Source organism: Zalophus californianus, chromosome 10, assembly GCF_009762305.2.
Source record: "Zalophus californianus isolate mZalCal1 chromosome 10, mZalCal1.pri.v2, whole genome shotgun sequence".
Classification (NCBI taxonomy): domain Eukaryota; kingdom Metazoa; phylum Chordata; class Mammalia; order Carnivora; family Otariidae; genus Zalophus; species Zalophus californianus.
Genome location: NC_045604.1, coordinates 12,546,809 through 12,565,353, shown reverse-complemented (window position 1 = coordinate 12,565,353; position 18,545 = coordinate 12,546,809). Strand labels below are relative to the sequence as shown.

The 18,545-nt window shown below is 45.2% G+C and overlaps 1 protein-coding gene across 3 annotated transcripts; it reads right to left on the bottom strand.

Annotated features, from left to right (window-relative positions):
* Positions 1-360: 360 nt before the first annotated feature.
* Positions 361-17,057, bottom strand: SLC30A10 (solute carrier family 30 member 10). 3 transcript variants are annotated; one of them, XR_003523371.2, is made up of 5 exons: positions 15,945-17,057; positions 15,191-15,268; positions 8,286-8,525; positions 4,540-5,668; positions 361-865 (listed from the first exon to the last, which is right to left on the bottom strand). XR_003523371.2 is itself a non-coding variant. In XM_027613699.2 (4 exons), exons 1-4 carry the CDS (start codon positions 16,546-16,548, stop codon positions 5,169-5,171), a joined length of 1,422 nt encoding a protein of 473 aa, XP_027469500.1. In that variant the 5' UTR covers positions 16,549-17,057; the 3' UTR covers positions 3,449-5,168. The 3 variants fall into 3 exon arrangements, 1 of the variants encoding a protein (XP_027469500.1); XR_003523372.1 differs by having other exon boundaries at positions 4,802-5,668; XM_027613699.2 differs by lacking the exon at positions 361-865 and having other exon boundaries at positions 3,449-5,668.
* Positions 17,058-18,545: the final 1,488 nt, after the last annotated feature.

The window sequence follows — 18,545 nt, the reverse complement described above, 5'->3', positions numbered from 1 at the left end:
TTGATCAGATTAAAAACAATTGGAAGAACAAAAGACTGTTCCCCTTAAAATCTATAGGCCTTCTCCAAAATAAGCCTAGCCTCTCCGCCATTCCCTACATCCCAGGAGATCCCCTCCTTCATGAACCCGGCTGGGCAGCCCAGCACCGCACAAACCCCACGAGAAAACCAGGTCAGTCCAGGCTACAGTAAGTAGTAAGCTGTGTCAATTTGGGACGTTTTTGCCAAGACGGGCCCTGTGACATTGCAGGTGGTGGAGAGTGGCAGGAGTACAGAGAAAACTGCAGCAAAGCAGAGATGGAGACTTAGTCCCACATTAGTATAAAACCGATCTGAAGCGTTAACTGAGGAATAAACTGACTAGTGTAAGCGGCAAAGACAAAATGAGTTCCACCACTTCGAGTTATCCGTCTGATTTCCACAAACATCTCAGTCATGCATTGTGTGTGTGTGGTTTTTTAAATTTATTTTACTGCACCATTGAACATCTTTCACTGTTACAGGCACGCATGTGTATATATTACTGGGGGATTTCCCATGCCATTAGTAATGAGTTATTTAAACTTTATATCTTAAAGTTTTAATAGTTCCCACAAATGTGACAATTACACTTTGGCAAAATCACCTGTGAGGACAGAAGGAAGACTTGAAGCAACAGAACTCCATAATACTGCAACATTAACTTCAGACCTCCTGGAAGGGGTCGCTCTCCCTCCAAAAATCACCGTCCTTCCTGGATGATTCCCACTAGAATTCACAGCAGGTTCATCATCGCTGGCCTGGCTTTGTACCATGAGGAGACAGTTGATCCATCCAGCCATATTCAAGAAAGTTCCATGTAAACAAAAATGTCCAGAATAAAACACCTGAAAAGAGAAGCTCCCGAAGGTGACACATCCATATTAGCTAATCTCCACATTCATAAGAACATTTGGATTACATACAGTGAGGATTAGGGTCTGAGGCAATTTCCATTTGAGCAGCTACTTTCCTGATTCAATACCTTCATTCCTACCTGCGGCGACTCAGGTGCAAATACACTCAGAAGTACAAATAGGTAAACAACTTAGCAGACGAAAGGCAAAGCTAGAGAACAGGCATGCTCGGTCTAAATTCAAAACCCAAATCAGGTCGCGTTTCCTCATTTTATTTTCTAACATAGTCCTTTTTTGCAGTCTTTAATTGCAAGAGTGTAAAGATATATTTAAAAGCAGGAAATGTACCTTGACTTCCAGGAAAAAAATGTGATATGAGTTGGCAAAGGATTAAGCTAACCACAGACAATAGAGAATTTTTTTTTAGCATCTGAACTCGTCCTTAGCACCAAGCTAAGCTGCTTGTCTGGAACCAATAGGAGAAACATCATCAAGTTTAAAACCGGTGGTGAATTAAACACCTTAGTCCCAAGAATCAATCATACTGGTATTTTCTGGTCTCATTTTGTAAGGAGTTCATCAAACTGAGGACATTCGTGAGTTGAAGGGGTCATGACAGAACAGTGAGAACAAATGCTTTTTTTCTTCATCTCCTTCACTGTTGTATTGACTGATCTGCATAATCAGATTTGGAAAGCCTTTCTTCCCCCCAAATTATACCTTTTCTTTAAATGTCTGAAGTTCCTATGTAGAGTTGACTGTCATTTTGATGAACAGTTTGATCTCTCCTTGAAAAATATTGAAAAATATTTTTTTTGAGGAGTGAATTCTGCAGAACTAATTCTATTAACATGACTACAGAGCTCTGGAGGGACTTCTATCAACAGTAATTCTCAACTACCCTTAGGTTAACTCAGTGGCTCAGGACTAGAGACCAATTTGCCTGCAGAGGATTGTGGCGATGTCTGGGGACATTTTTTGTTGTCACGATTCATGGGTGTGCATCTAAGTGGGCAGAGGCCAGGGATGCTGTGCAACATCGTACCATGCACAGGACAGCCCCCCACAGCAAGGAATTGAAAATGTCACTAATGCTGAGAAAGCATAACAGAAATTCTTACTACTTACAGGGCAGCTGCCTTATAATCCCAAATCCACCTTAGTGATGTCTTTGATCTTGAAAGCACTCTTTCCTACTGAATTTTGGCATTCCTGATTTATCCCCCACTAGAGTTTGGCCAGCTGGTGGCAAAAAGCAAAAGAAAGTAACCAATATAGAGAATATTTTTAATCCTTCCTCAAACAATGTCTCCCTATTTTATTGATGCTTTATCAATAATTAGAGGGATCATACATTTTTTTTCCTGTCCACAATGGAGCCTGGTAGTCCTAATGAATATTCATAATGGCCAAATGTCATGAAAACAATTCATCTCTATTTTCAAAAACCAATGTTGACATTTGGAAGATGAAAGCAGACACAGGACATCCCAGAGCCGGTGCTGAAATAATGGGGAAAGGACTCTTTCTATGGAGATAGAAGGACAGAGGACAGAAGCAAGCGCCATCCAGGTTAGCGTGCAGGACGGCTGGTCCTGACCTGACACACAGAGGATGCTCTAAACTTTTAAAAAATTATTTTCATTTCCTTAAAAAAAGAGAAAGATTTCTGGAACTGACCTAAGCACACAGGAACACTAAAGTAAAACGATAGCATTTTTCTAATCTCAGAGGAAAGCAGTATTGGTAAAACCACTGTTCATCAGAACTACTACCACCAGGCAAGGTTGGCTCAAAGAGGAAAAGAAAAGTCCCGCCTTTCCTTGGGAGAATTAAAATACAGAAACAACTAAAGGGAGAGTAAAACCCAAGTAAAAATCCCAGACTGCAGGCATCACAGTGCCGGAGATGACTAAGGAAACCACCTAGCCCCATGCAAAAATATTGCACTTAATCAGCTTGTCTGAAAACATTAAACACATTCAAACTGTCTTAAAAGGGATTATTTCACATGAACTCTATGTGAATAAGTGTCCATCAAGTTACTTTTCTGCGGTAAATTTAGATATATCGGAATTAAGTGCCTTTTCCTTAGAGAACATTATCTGGATATAAACTAGTGCACATTTCCTTAGCCAACTGCACAGAAACTATAAAATTCTAATCTTTTAATAAAAGCAGAACGATGTGAAATCAAATTAGACCTTCAAATCTGGAAGTGAGGGACAGATTTCTTCTTTGGTTCCAGTCAAGACATCTCAACCAACATTTGTCTAGAATTTCATCCACTCATCACGGTGGTGAGGTTCAAAGAGAACCCCCCGGATTTTTTTGAGTACATGCCGTACTTTTAGTATTAAAAATGAAAGTGTTGTCTTATTTTTACCCCTCTTTTGGCTGTAGAGACAAGTCCAATAAACTCCTAGGGGTAAAAATGCATTTACCTTATTCATGGCCAATTTATTTATTTTTTTAAAGTTTTTTTAACCATTTTCTTTTTTTTAAGATTTTATTCATTTATTTGTGAGAGAGAGAGAGAGAGAGAGCACAAGCAGGGGGAGTGGCAGGCAGAGGGAGAAGCAGACTCCCCGCTAAGCAGGGAGCCCAATGTGGGGCTCGATCCCAGGACTCTGGGATCATAACCTGAGCTGAAGGCAGACGCTTAACCAATTGAGCCACCCAGGCGTCCCTTCATGGCCAATTTAAACCCAGATCATAAATTTTGAAGGAATGAATGAAAAAGATTCCTATCCTACTGATCACAACCGCTTACTTATTTCCGCCTTAGAATGAACACTAAGACATTTTTTTTTTTTTTAAAGCTGGTATTAGTGCTGAAAAATGCAGGCGCTTTTTCCATTACCAACCCAGCATTTCTGTTGACTCCCATGCAGATTCTAAACAGAACTCTGTGCCTGGAGCCTAACAGATGACCATTGCCAGTCAATTTTACAACCCATCAGGGAAGACTCTAGTTCTCTATGAGGGCATCTCCACTTTCTCAGACCTATTTTGAGACTGTTCTGATTAAAATACTACTGCCTAAACAATGTGTTCAATATAGGACAGAGCCTTCTTCAATACTAATGTAAGTCGATTATGGATCCAAATCAGAGCCTAATAAATTTATTTGAAATTGGTAATATGGGTCAGAGCCAGAAAAGGAAATAAAGAAAATCGTAAGTTCCTCAAAACACATTAAAAGGCAGCAATTAAATTAATTCTCATTTTTCCCTACACGTACACTTTACCATCAAGTTACTAGTTGGCAACTACAATAAATATTTTAAAATATGCCTAGTGAAAGAAAAGTCAATCTAGCTTGTTTTTTTGGCAGGAATGAATACTCAGTGTCATATATTCTTCTATCTCAGGAATACCCATGTTCTCCTAGCAAAGGTTACACATATCAGTGTGATCATATAAAAAAAAAAAAACCCCAAAGGAAATTTGGACAAATAAGTCATTAAGCAATAAATGAGAACAGTCCCCACCTGGACTGATTCTGCAAGACAACATTTAAGTATTGTGTCATACCTTAGGAAGTGGAAATATTCCCATACTTCCAAGTGAAAAAAAAAAGTATTTTATGCATTAAACATCTGGAGCACCCTACAGCTGTCGTTCATTTTACAGCGGAAAGTAAACATTAGTTTTGTCTCTACCTCACAAAATGAAGAGGTGGTCAGAAAGCCTTTTCTTCCTGTCTTCCCCCAATGAATTCCACGCCCTCGCATGTTCTGAGAATATTTTCTACTCCCATAGATGTTCACTTTACATTTATTCGAAAATGAGTCAAAGAAAAAAATTTCCACAGTGACAGGACTATCCAACGTTCCTTTTTTGTGATCTTCGAGTGGAATGAAAAAAAAAAAAAGAGCTATCATGATTCTTAAGCTTTTTCGATGTACTTGGCTACGAGCTCACCTGAGAGTCAGTTACACGTTCCAATCACTTTAAAATAGGAACTACTTTGAATCCCGCGGCCACAGCCATGGAGTCCCAGCCTTCAGCGTCCCTGACACGTATGTGAGCGCAGTTGGCTTCTCAAAATAAATGCGCAAACGGAAACGACGAGTTTGTGGAAAAGCAGCATGAGATACCCGGGACAATGTAAAGGGCTTCTCGGTCACACAGAAATTAACAGACACATGCAATTAACATCCCAGACCACCAGCCCCTTGTTGAACACGGAGCGAGCACACCGCCAGTTTGATCAGTGTCTACAGCCCACAGAGGTCCTTCCACAAGCCAGAGCGCCTCATCTACGCAGTCTGTTCATGTGGGGACCAGATTAAAAATGTGTGCTGTTGACATAATGTTGGTCCTCCTGAGTTTTGCTAAGAGCTTGTCTGTGGTCACTCAGGCAGCTGTCCAAAGATACTTGAATAGCCACTTGTGTTGTTTCGTGCCTACCGAAGCTATCACTTGGGTAGGTGTCTAGGGGGGGACAGCCGTTGTGCTCCGCACAGCCATTGACGTGGGCCAGAGGCAGGGCCCCCGGGGGGCAGCACAGCTGCTTCTCACAGCCCTTGGAGATGCAGGGTGAGCTGCAGAGCAATAGCGAGTCCTTCGGCTCCACGGGGTCCTTCAAGTCCACCTGCTCAAACTGGATGGTCACATTGTGGATTCCCACACTGTGGAAGATTTCTCGAATTTTCCTACTGGCGTCCTGATAGCCCCTGTCCTTCTGATACTTGATGTGCAGGGTGGCAATGATCTTTCCGCTTATAAGTTCCCAGATGTGCACTTCATGTACACTGCTAATCCCGGGCACGGCCGAGAGTTTACTCACTACGAGAAGGAAGAGCAGACAATTAGAGAAAGGCTCCTGGAAACAAGGTCCCATTACGGGAGGGACATGGTCCCTGAAGGCACTCTCACCAAAACGGTGTATTTACAATGGGAAGAAAAAGAGCTCTATCTGTATGGGTACATTTTCCCATAATCTTCTTTCTCTTCTCTGCGTTCCTGTGCCATCCATCATGAACCCATAAAAGGCAATTCAAGAAAATAAGTTCGGGGGCGCCTGGGTGGCTCAGTTGGTTAAGCGACTGCCTTCAGCTCAGGTCATGATCCTGGAGTCCTGGGATCGAGTCCCGCATCGGGCTCCCTGCTCAGCAGGGACTCTGCTTCTCCCTCTGACCCTCCCCCCTCTTATGTGCTCTCTCTCTCTCTCTCTCTCTCATTCTCGCTCTCTCAAATGAATAAATAAATAAAATCTTTAAAAAAAAAAAGAAAGAAAAGAAAAGAAGTTCGACAACACCCAGAAGAATTCCCAAGGTTCAAGGGAATGGACACCCAAACAGGCTGTGTTGGGAGCATAAAGTAGGATGCCTTTTTGAAAGGGGAGAACTTGGCAATATGGACCAAAAACTTTACCAACAGCTCTAGTACTAGGAATTTAACCTACAGGGAAATACCCTAACATTCATGTACAAAAATGGTTTGGGTAATGTTCTTTGTATTAATGAAAAAAATAGAAACAAGGAAATAGTTAAATCAATTATATAAAAGAATATGATAACAGCCATTAACAAGTAAGTTGCATATTTAAAGATATGAGGAAAAGTATATAAGATATCTTTACGTGAAAAAGCAAATAGTTATACTGTATATACGGCACTTTTTTCTTCCTTTTTTTTAAACAAACATCAGTGTATATACCCACACAAAAATTTTATGTAGGTTAAAGCTTGTTTCATTGAATGACTGACTCAAAAATATTAAAAGTGGTAATTTCTGGGTGGCAGGATCATGAGAGATTTCTATTTTTTTATTTAAATCTTCTATACTTTCTCAAATGAGCATGTATTTAGAGAGATGGTGTAGAATAGTGATTCTGAGCAAAGACCCTGTAAGCCAGCCAGAGTCTGAATCCCAGTTTAGACATGGCCTTGGGTAATTTAGCTAGCCCCCAGTGCCTCAGTTTCCTTATCTGTAAATCAGGAATAATAATGAGAGTACCCCGTAGGTTTACTTGCAGGATTAAAATGAGTGAATATAAGTAAAGCACTTAGAACATTACTAGCATATAATAAGTGTCATAGAAGTGTTGCTACTGTTATTACCATCTATTTTTAAACGTTTTTAAATATATATATACACACACAACTTTGTTAAAAGGCAATATAAGCCATTATATATCACAAATCATTTTGATATGTTTATCTTGTTTCTTCAACTGGAAAACAAGCTCCTGGAAGGTAGAGACCATGCTGCCTATCTGCTCCTGGGTATCTCCTTCCCCAACCCCCCACCTCCTCTGCCTGCCGCACTGGGCAGATAGTAGATTGCAGGAAATGAAGGCTGATTGTTTTAACTCTGTACGGCAAAGCAGCCAGAGAGGTGACCACACCTAACTGACTCTGAGACTGTAAACGAAGCAATGCTGCCCAAGAGGAGGCTCCAAAAGGTGAAAAGAACATCCAGGGGAAAAGACTAGGAGAAGCACCAGCTGTTAGCAATGGCTCGACCAGCTGGTCCCAATGCATGCTACTAAACAGAGGGCTGGCAGGGCTATGACCTACCCTGACCACCGCAAATCACACCCTCACAGGGGAAAGCCTAGCCATGGACATACAATGTATTAAGACCCATTCAAACCTCATTTCAGGGATCTGTCATGAAGTAAGGTCTTCCGACTTTGAGCCTCATAGTGGGTCGGGCTCTATCTCATGGTGACTGGCTCACTGGTGAAGCAATGATAGTATAACAGCAAATATGCAAGAAAATTCTTCTTCTATAAAAACATAATCTCCATTTAGAAACACTAGAAATAAAGTTGCACATTCAGTGTCTCACCAACATCTGGAGAGTTCCCACCTAGAAACTCTGCAAAGTCTCTAAACTATGTATGCTCAGATGCATATAACTAAGGTGAGAGTTTGACCTTCTGTTTGAGCACAGCAAAGAGACAGGTTTCGTTACTGAAGAAGGTCATGAATGACCTGAATTTAAAAAGGGGTCCTTTTTATGGTGTTATAAGAGACACGGTGACTTTCGTGCCCATAAAAATCAATTAGCTAGAAAGCAGGATCCAGAATACGAATGAATGATTCCTATTTTCCGAATAAGGAGAATAAAAATCAAGTCCTTGGCAGGGTAACCTTATTGGAATTAAAATAAAGCCTTGATGTGAACGTAAGAGCCGAGGCATAGGTCTTGCCCAACACTATACTCTCAAAAATTTCCAGGTGAGTCAGAGAGTCATGGGTTGCAAAGGACCTTTGGTTCTTGGAGCTGTGAGTCATCTTCCTAGGCTACCAAACATATGATAGATGTCTCTATTGCCAGGTGATTTAAAGTACTTCAGGAGACATAAATCAAACACGGTTCTGAAATAACGCTGGCCCTTTGGCCGGAGGAGCATTAAGCGGGCATGGTTCTAGATAAGCATCATGTGACTTACTCAGCTCTTCCATGTTAACTCCTCTGGGGACCATCTGCAGCAGAATGGCAGCAGTCTCCTTGATGAGTGGGAAGGCAGATGACAAAATGATGATGACCATGACGATAGTCAGGCTGGGGTCGATGTAGCACTGCCAGTTACATGGGTCCTCAGGTTGCAGGGGACGCATGTAGAATATGATGGCCGTGACCACCACAACCACCGATCCCAGGGCATCGCCCATCACATGCAAAAGTACACCTGCCAGGAAGAAAGAAAGACCGCTAAGGCACCGATTCAAATTCGGGAGCTGCGTGACGCTCAGTGACCCGGGTTCCCAAGTCTGAGACCAGTTGCTATTTGTTTTCCTTTTGGTTAAAACAGCAGGATGGATGCGAATGAAAAAAATTAAAAAGTCTGCTACTTTGCAGAAAACAAAACCCTAGGCCACCATCCCAGGACCCAGCAACAGCCTAGGAAGATTCTGAGCTACAGACGCCAGTGGGAAGAGGGACTGTATCTGCCCATGGTGCCTCACCACCGCGGCCTGCCATTCATCAGAAGGCACCAAACTGGAAAACAGAGGCTGTGCAAATGGTTTCTTATTCTTTCAAACAAGTATCTGCGACTTAAATGGTTTTAAACATTTTTAAGAGGAGAAGGAACTAAAACATATCAAGAGGGTGGTTCTTGGGGCACCTGGGTGGCTCAGTCCATTAAGCGTCCGCCTTCGGCTCAGGTCATGATCCCAGGGTCCTGGAATTGAGCCCCGCATCGGGCTCCCTGCTCGGTGGGAAGCCTGCTTCTCCCTCTCCCTCTGCCTGCCGCTCACCCTGCTTGTGCTCTCTCTGTCTCTGTCAAACAAATAAAATCTTTAAAAAAAGAAAAGAGAGAGAGAGAGAGAGAGAGAGAGTTGTTCTTGTTATTCCTTGTCTTTCCTCTTCCTTGATCCATTTCCCCCCTTCCCTACGTGTCTTTGCCTACTCCTCACTTAGTCCGGGTCATTCAAACTGGTTCAAGAGGTCGTTAAGAAGGGACTCCAGCAACACTGCCACTGAATAAAGAGCCATTTGTCACAATAAAATAAAATTAAAATTAAAGAGATAATAACAAACATTGTGGTTGCCTTTAATCAAGGGACTCAACCTTAAAGGTTTTGATTATGATACAGAAAATATGCAATCCTAACACAGAAGATCAGGGTGTCCAGTTGTATGCGAGACACAGACTAAACTGGGATTTAGGTGAAAATCTTGTCAGAAGGATTATAAAAATATAAACACCAGGTGATTTTTTTTTTTTTTTTTTTTTTTTTTTGCAGAAAACAAAAGACGCTTGCTATTCAAAGCATGGTGTGCCGACTAGCAGCATCAGCATCCCCCAGAAGCTGGTGAGAAATGCAGAATCAGGCCCCACCTCAGATCTGTGGAATCCGATTCTGCATTTTTAACAAGATCACCAGGGGATTAAAACTCAAATAAAACTCCCAGAGCACTGCTCTAGAAGAAAGCATATAGATTAAGAAAGATTCATTTTGTCTCTCCAAGTATCCCACAGATCCATTCAGTTGAATTAATAATAATCTAAAATCCTAATAACTCACTTGTGGCTACAACCAAACAGTCTCACTTGGAAGATGCTTTAATTGGGCTAATGTTGCTTTTTAGCAATACTTTTAGGATTCTGAGTAGCTGAGTAGCATCAGAGGCAAAATAGCATTCTGTAAACATACTAAATGCAATTTGTGGCAACCTCGCCCCCCACCCCAAAATAATACAGGAATAAAAAATATCTCCACATTTCCTTCTCGCTGAGTGGTTAGGTATTAGAACAGAATTCTGGTTCAATAAATACATCAAACAATTCCATCTTCTAATTCTGTGCCCCTTTCCCCCCACCCCACCCACAAAAGAGCTTTTTTTACTCCCCAGTCCCTGTCCTGAGCCACAAAGAGAAAATCCCAAGAGTAGGTCTATATACCTTGTTCCTCCAGGGAAACCTGAACATCAAAGCCTGAACCTTCCCCAGGGCAGTACAAAGTGATACTATAAAAATATGAAGACCAAGTATTTCCTATCTGCACTTGACATCATTTTCACTGCCTGAGACAGTTGTCATCCTCTGTTTCCTGCATGACAGCCTCGTTTCCTCCATTAGACACAAAGTGACGTGAGGATGAGGGTCATGCTCTGCATTCCTTGTGTTTATATTTTGGCACTAGAAGCATACAATGTGGGCACTCAATGAAACAGTATTTTCTGGTTGGTCGGTCATAACTCCCATGACATAGAATAACTGCTGCCTTTTACTTAATAATAATAATTGTATTGCCAGTTAACATATATGCATCAGACATTGTTGTAAGTATGTTCCATGTATTTACATATTAAGTCCTTTGAAGGACTCTCTGAAGTGGTTACTCTCCCCATTCTACAAATGAGGAAACTGAGGCATGGAGTAGCTGAGTAACTTATCCAAGATCACACAACTAGAAAGTGCCCGAGTAGGGATATAAATCTGGCATAGTCTAACTAGAGAACCACTGTGCATCCTTCCTCACAGAAGTCCTAGATTCCCATTTCAGGTTCTCCTCCTAAGAAATCTCACTATTAGCCCCTCACAATTATATAAAATAGCTTTCAAACTTGTTTTTCCCATAACCCACAGTTAGAATCCGGTTCTGCCTCCTAGCACACACAGAGACACGCATTGAAACAAGCATGAAAAAACAAAGCCTGTCCCAACATATGATTTATTACTGCTTTCTATTCTATTTCGTTCAATTCTGGTTCATTTTCTAAATGCTGATCATATTCTAATAAATTGATTTTGTGACCCAAACTATCATGGCTTTCAGTTTGAAAAACTGCTTAAAGCATGATCTCCTTAAATTCTTGAGACTGGATATTAGAGTGTGTTTTCTGGACTCCTGTGCAAAGATGAAGAAGGCCTGGTCATTATCCTCCAGGGACCACAGTCCACTGGCAGGATGCTCGGAGAAGTGCACCAGGAACCTCGGAGTTGGGGGGCGGCGAGTCCCTGTGATGGGACACCTCCAGGATGGCATCTTGAGAGATGGGGCAGTTGGGCAGGACTCTGAAGGGGGGACAGACCTCAACCGGCAGCAGAGTTCCAGGCAGAGAGAACTCAGAGAGAAAGTGTTCCAGGCAGGGAGCTCCAGGGAGGCTGCAGATGGGGACGTGACTGACAGGCAGCGGGGTGCCCTCAGAATGAAGTCACAGACCCTGACAGTTTCCGTGAGCCATGGACCTTGCCAAAGTCAACCTCTGTTAGTCACAGGATTCTCCTCTGTGCAATGGGGATGAGAACAGCATCTGTCTCACTTCTCTCAGTGACTAGTTCTGAAGAGTCTATTGAAACGATGTCTGAAAGCCCACTGAGATGAAGCGCCCAGAACTGATGGAGACAATGGTAATGAGCGCGATTCGTTGAGTGTGTCCTCTGTGCTATTCCAGCCACTCATGCAACACTCACAACCACACAGCGCTGTTGTTGTGATCTCCATTATACCGATAAGGAGACTGAAGCTCAAAGAGGTTAAGTTACTTGCCCAAGGTCACCCAGCTAGTAAAAGGCAGAGGTTGACCTTGAACCAGATCTGCCTGACTGAGCACTGGTCACCTCGCTGTAGGTGTGCATTAGATGGGGATGGAGGGGCAGGAGAGACAGTTCAGGGTCTAGGAGAGGTGGTGGGGCAGCAAAGGGGTGAAGAAAAGGGCAGAAATGTCTAGAAAGGACTACTGGCACCGGAACAGCAAGCCTTTGAATGTCAGCAGTGTTAGGATTTTATTCTGGAAGCAGCAAAGATTTCTGAGCAGATTCTGATGGGATCACATCTGTGATTCAGAAAGATAAGTCAGGCAGCATTATCTGAGAGACGAAGATCGACACTTGGTAGACAGCTCAATTATCTGTTCACAAGGTAGCTTTGCAATGACAGGACACCTCAACAGTTGGCCCTCACTTCCTGTCTTGAGATTTTTTTAAAAACTCAGAAAAACTGGCAATTTGACATAAGTTGGAATTTAATGTGTCCCAGGCCTTAAAAAAGCCATCAGTGTTGTTGAATGTGTTGATAACCAGAAACACAGTGCATTAGCCCTGGGCATTAACAAGTAGTTATGGGGAAGGAGGAGTTCTTTCTTACTGGAAAAAAACAATTAGAAAAAAAAATCTCATCAAAGGAGACTTATTTTCAAATGATGTCAGGATTGCAGTTTATCTATTTACATTTGTACTGAAATACAAAAAGTTGATAATCTTTCTGACACTCTGTTGCAACAGTTTTTAATGTATCACATTTGATCCTATTAAATAAAATCAACAACTAAAATTGACGAGAATTTATAAAGGTTTGTGGTTTCACTGTGCTTTGCAGAAGATGGACTGTGTTTCTCAGAAGGCATTTGGTTTTTTTCCACTGAAATAAGAGAAACACTAATGAAAATCCAGAAATGATTTTTGTTCACAAGAATCCCCGCCAGTCATTTGCTCCCCTGCAGATCTGGGGGGACAGTCCTGTTTTTTCAAGCAGTGGCTTAAAGGTCAAAAGTGTAACCACTCAGGGCGCCTGGGTGGCTCAGGTGGTTAAGCGACTGCCTTCAGCTCAGGTCATGATCCTGGAGTCCCCAGATCGAGTCCCACATCGGGCTCCCTGCTCAGCAGGGAGTCTGCTTCTCCCTCTGACCCTCTTCCCTCTCGTGCTTTCTATCTCTCATTCTCTCTCTCTCAAATAAGTAAATAAATAAATCTTAAAAAAAAAAAAAAGTGTAACCACTCAGTGGACTGTCTACACTGGAGAAGCAAGCCATCCTGCGTGGAGTGCCCAGGCAATGTGCAAGACTGGGAAGAGGTAGAAATGAGAAGTAGGAGCCCAGGAGCCCAGCCCCGCCTCAGCTGCCAGCCTGGGTGACTTGGGAAGTCACCAGACTCACGGGACCCTGTCTCCTTATCTGCAAATCGAGGGGGTGGAGTCCATTCCCACTAAGGCCTTTCTACGCCTTCTCTGAATCATGGCTCCGAGATGAGGACACACGACCTAAGGGGAGGCCAGCCTCCCATTTGGCCTGAAAGAAAGAAGGAGAGGCTCCTGGGAGCCACGGCAGGGCCCGGAGCGCTTACCCTCACCTAGGCAGCAGGGTTGAGCCCAGCAATTCCACTCACTACCTGAGAGTCAACAGCTCCCACCTGATGAGATTCTTACAAATGCGAGTGACTCATGCCTGCATGGTGTCTGGCACAAAGCATGCACTCCATTAACAGGCTTTTCCTTCCACATCGCCCAAGCACTTTACATGTTTTATCGAACAGCCACCCCCTCAAGTAGACACTATTTAAAAGATGAGGGAATTGGAAGCTTAGAGAAGTCCCAAAACTTGCCCAAAGTCAGAGTCTTAAACAGCAGAGCCAAGACCCCAAACCCAGGCATCTTGAGCCCAGATCTCAATCTTTCAGCCACTGCATTATTCACCTCTGGTGGAAGCTACAGGTGCACGCTGGTCAGTACCTGTGGAGCACAGGGCTGAGCCAGGTAAAGCAAGGCTTTACCGAGGGCATTTTTCCAACTAGGAGCTCCAACAACTTTAGACTCAAGATCGGCCAGATCATACAAGTTTCATGATCATGTGGCAAGTTTCATATATCATGCTTCCCAAACAAGGTCACAATATCTACTGGTCCCACTCCTAAGTCCTCTCAGCATCTTTTCACCTACCTGTTCTCCTCCTCTACAGCATGAGAATGGATAATTAATGGAATGTGCTTTGCAAAATTAAAGTGCTATGGAAAATCTATGATATATATATAATATACATAGTACGTATTTGATATCTAAAATATATATAGTATATATTATATTTTAAACTGAACCCAAAGAAAGAGAAAGGATAGTGATTTTTCATTACAGAGTCTCTCTTTCCAAAAAAGATTCACCACCAAGCACTTTAGAAATTCCCCTGTTGCCGTTCAATTTTTAAAAATTGACTCACGTAGAAATTCTTAGGAGCTCATGTATGGTTGTTGTTATTGTCGGGTTTTTTTTTTTTTTTTTCTGATTTTCCCTACAGATCCATTCCAGGTATCACTTTGTAAAACAGATGGGAGACTCTCAAAAATGAAAGCGTCTCCCAGATGACTACTTTTTCTTTACGTTATTTCCATTTAAGCCCTACCACAGGCTTTCCCCCAAATCATCTGGAAGTAAAGGCTTAAATAATCTTTGTTGAAATCCTCCAAGTTGAGATTGAGGACCTGGGCAAAGTCTCTGCCCAAGAAGTTGGAAGAGAGAGATGTTGGATACAATGTCAGTATCTGGTGAGAAATGCACCTCTGAACTCCCTGGGCTAACCTTTGCCCAGCGCCTGTGACCCTGAGCACAAGGCAGGGAGAATGCTAATGACGTGCCTTCCACATGCCTCACCAGAACCCTCCGCTTTGGGCCTGGAAGTAGAGATTCAAGGAAGCCCAAGAGACCCATCCCAGACACAGATTTCTGGCAGAAATAAGTGAGGCGTGAGGGTCAGTCAGCAATGCCACGTTGGATGCAGGCACCCGCTCTCTTCTCACTTTGATCAAAATTACATTCAAATAAAATCGGCCTCATTTTACGTTAGCAATACCCACGACTGGGCAAAATCAAGTAAAGTAATAGCATGCTACTGATCTGTGAGGCTCTGGAACAGGCAGCATTAGCCTGGATCTAAGTGGAGCAAGGATAAATCATTAGCAACTAGTGTGTCACTCAGAATCAATGCAGGGATTAGGCAAGAGACTAGGGTCATAGTCTATTCGTGCAACCGGCCTACTTTCTAACACACTTTATTAAAAGGCAAACAGAAACGAAGAGTACAGCACAGTCCGTATGTATTACAGACAAGCGTTTCAAATTGACCTGGAGCCAATCTTACCTCTGATATTCAGGGCTTCAGACTTTTTCTCCTTTTTCATAGTCTCTTCTGGTTCATTCTGGGTGTTCAGAGAATCACCTGCATTCAAAGAAGAAACCTTGTGTTGTGTATAAGTTCTACAAACAAAAAGAACCAATGGACTCAAAAAAAGGTTTTGTTATTTTAAACTCCTGCTAGCTCATCAGACCCCCTACCTCTCCACACACACAGCCCAGAATAGTACATTTTGGCCTTGATATAAGCCTTGTGATCCACCTTTGGATTTCATTCACACTTCCATTCAAGTTTAGAAAAAAAAAAAAAAAGAGGCAAGTGGGAGCCCACCCTCACCCCCAAACCCATAACTCCCAGGGCGATAGAAGGATGGGCAAAGGGGAAGGGAGAAAACAAAGTGCAGACAGCATCTGATGAAGGGGCAACGGCTGGGGGGTGCTATCTGTTGCCCAATAATAACTGATTTTTAAGAAAAGCAATACTCCGAAGCGGACAGAATAAGGGGAAAGAGGCAAAAAAAAAAAAAAAAAAAAAAAAAAAGAGGGGGCCTGAGGATCCAGGAGAAAACAAAAGAAACTGTGGGGAATGCCATAAGTTAGCAGCAGAGAATTAAAGCCGGGCTGCAGAGGACACGGATTTTTTACAACATAGAATCAGCCGCAGCAACAGCCAGAAAGAAAAAGAGGGCGTGGATGCGGAGGAAGAGACGGGCGGGAGGAGGGAAAGGCAGAGAGGTCCAGAGGATGCAACCGAAAGGCACCTGCTACGTTGGAGAACACGGTCGCCCCCTGCTCCTCCTTGCTTTCCGCCGCGGCCACGCCGCGGGTGGCGGCGGACGGCCGGCGGGGGCCCGCGATCGCGCGCGGGGAGCGGCCCTCGGCCGGCGGCTGGGGCTGGTCGCGCGGCGGCGGCGGGCGGCCGCGGCGGGGGCCGCAGCAGGAGAGCCAGGCGGCGCAGTCCTGGAAGATGAGCAGCCCCAGCACGTTGACGGCCAGCCCCAGCGCGCCGACGAAGAGCACCAGCTCGGGGTCGTCAATGCGCTCGGGCCGCGCCAGGCGCAGCACGGCCTCCACGGTGATGGTGAAGCAGAGCGCCGTGAGGAAGACGGCGTTGCTCAGCGCGCCCAGCACCTCGGCGCGCGCGTAGCCGTAGGTGGCCCCCAGGCCCCCGCGGGGCCGCCGCGCCACGTAGCCGGCGCCCAGCCCCACGCACAGCGAGATCAGGTCGGACAGCATGTTGAAGGAGTCGGACAGTAGCGCGATGGAGTTGCCCAGGTAGCCCGAGACCAGCTCGGCCACAAAGAAGGCGACGGTGAGCACCAGCATGAAGAGCAGCCGGCACGTCTTGCCGGAGTAGCGGCCCATGTCGCCGAGCCGCCGCCGGTGGGGGCGCCCCTGCGCGGCCGAGCCCCGAGCCCGCCTCCGGCCTCGCTGCGGGGCCCTGCTCCCGCTTCTTATACGGCGGAGGCAGAGCGCCCCCGGTCCCCGCACGTCCAGAGTCTAAGGGAGTGGCCGCGGCGGCAGTCTCTGAGGGCCCTCAGGCCGCCTCCGAGGCCCTTTCCCCCGGTCCCGGGTCCCGGCCCCACTTGGCAGGTGGCCACGGGCCAATGTCTGGCCTTCTAGGACAGCGCTGGGCAGAGGGGGAGCTGCTGGGGACAGGGGGCGTGTCTGGAGCGCCCTCCTCCCAGACACCCTGAGGCATTGGCGGGGGGCGGGGCGGGGGGGGTTCACCTGCCGATCCAGACCCCGCTTCCCGGGTCTCTCCCCTCCCCGTGACCTGACTGTTGACTCCTGGCGGTAAGGACCTTGACTGCTGTGGGGCGTGTTCGCCGCGGTGGACGTGGACACCTTCACGTACGGGCCCGGACGCTGCTGGCATTACAGATTCCACGTTAGCCCGGGGAGGCCCCGGCCAACCCTGCCCAACCTTCAGGGGGCTTCCTGCCCTGCATTTCGTGAGCTTGGAGCTGAGCCCTCGCTCGGCATGCCCGCTCCACTGGCGCGCGCGCTCCAGCTATTGTATCGGCCCTCCTTGCGCGTAGCCTTCGCGCCGAGAGTGCATTCTCGTTTCCGTCACCCGCCTCAGGGCACGACGTGGTCCCTTGTCCCCCATTCTCCCCTCCCAGCGCCTCCCTCCCCAGGTGAGCTGCAGGCAGCCCTGGAGGAGAGCACAGATCATACTTTTTTGGAAGCATGGCCCGCCCACCCAGCGCTCAGAAATCAGTTTCCCCGGGGGGGGGGGGGGGGTCGACACAAGTCGCTTGACCGCCAAAGAAGTCAGGGCAAGGCCTCCTCTGGGTCATCTCATTTTTCCATGGCACAGAATATTCCCTTCACCCCCATGTGTCCCTCACAGCATGACCTGATACTCAAAGTTCAATCTACTGACCTCCATGAAGGTTTACTCCAAATAAAGCCTTTCCTGTTGACGACAGTCTCTGTTCCAATTAAAAGTTATCCAAAAGAGAACTGTCCCCAGGACTCTGGGAGAGGCCGCCCACCAGAATCCTTGAAGAAGGAAGGGTGTTTGCTGTTGGGTGTTCAGGGAAAGGGGTGGGAGAGCCCTTGCAGTTTTCTTTCTTGGTTTCTTTTTGTTTTGTATTCTTTTCTCATTCCCAAAAAAGGATCTGACTGTGAAGTCTGGTGATCTCTATTCCCCCTCTCCTGTCCCTAACCCCTGAACTTTAACCATTCCTGAAACACATGTGGTTTGGACTTGGAAATAACTGTGTCCACTAGTAGCACACTCTGATTCTCGCCTCATTCATTGTCTTACCCTTATGAACCCCAATCTGGTCTTCTAGCGCTAAGGGACCCTGACAAGCATGCTAAAATGTCCTTGACCTGAAGGTGCCACCTTACACAAGATGAGCATCCAAACTCAAGAAGCCCACTGAGCCTTCCCTCCCCGGCTCCAAGAAAATACCCCTACACTGAGAACTTGAGGAAACTGATCATTTAAAGTATCTCTAGGGCGCCTGGGTGGCTCAGTTGGTTAAGCGACTGCCTTCGGCTCAGGTCATGATCCCGGAGTCCTGGGATCGAGCCTCGCATCGGGCTCCGTGCTTGGCAGGGGGTCTGCTTCTCCCTCTGACCCTACCCCCTTTTGTGCTCTCTCTCTCACTCTTTCTCTCTCTCAAATAAATAAAATAAAATCTTCTAAAAAAAAAAGTATCTCTAAAGACGAGTATTCAAATGGTCAATGATTGAAAAGAAATAAAGAGATATAGAAAGGCTGATGAAAGCTTTGAAGCTGTTTGGCCTCAGACAAATTCCTTAATGCCTGGTCTGGTTTTCACTCCTGTAGGAAGGGAATAATAGTAGTGTCTTCTCATATGTTTGTGAGGATTAAGTGGGTTAAT

Excerpts from the sequence above, each read along its gene's own strand:
- SLC30A10 (XM_027613699.2), bottom strand. The coding sequence starts at position 16,548 with ATGGGCCGCTACTCCGGCAAGACGTGCCGGCTGCTCTTCATGCTGGTG. Across the intron at positions 8,526-15,190 it reads TGAAGCCCTGAATATCAGAG|GTGTACTTTTGCATGTGATG; the intron begins GTAAGATTGGCT and ends TCTTCCTGGCAG. Across the intron at positions 5,669-8,285 it reads AGTTAACATGGAAGAGCTGA|TGAGTAAACTCTCGGCCGTG; the intron begins GTAAGTCACATG and ends TCCTTCTCGTAG.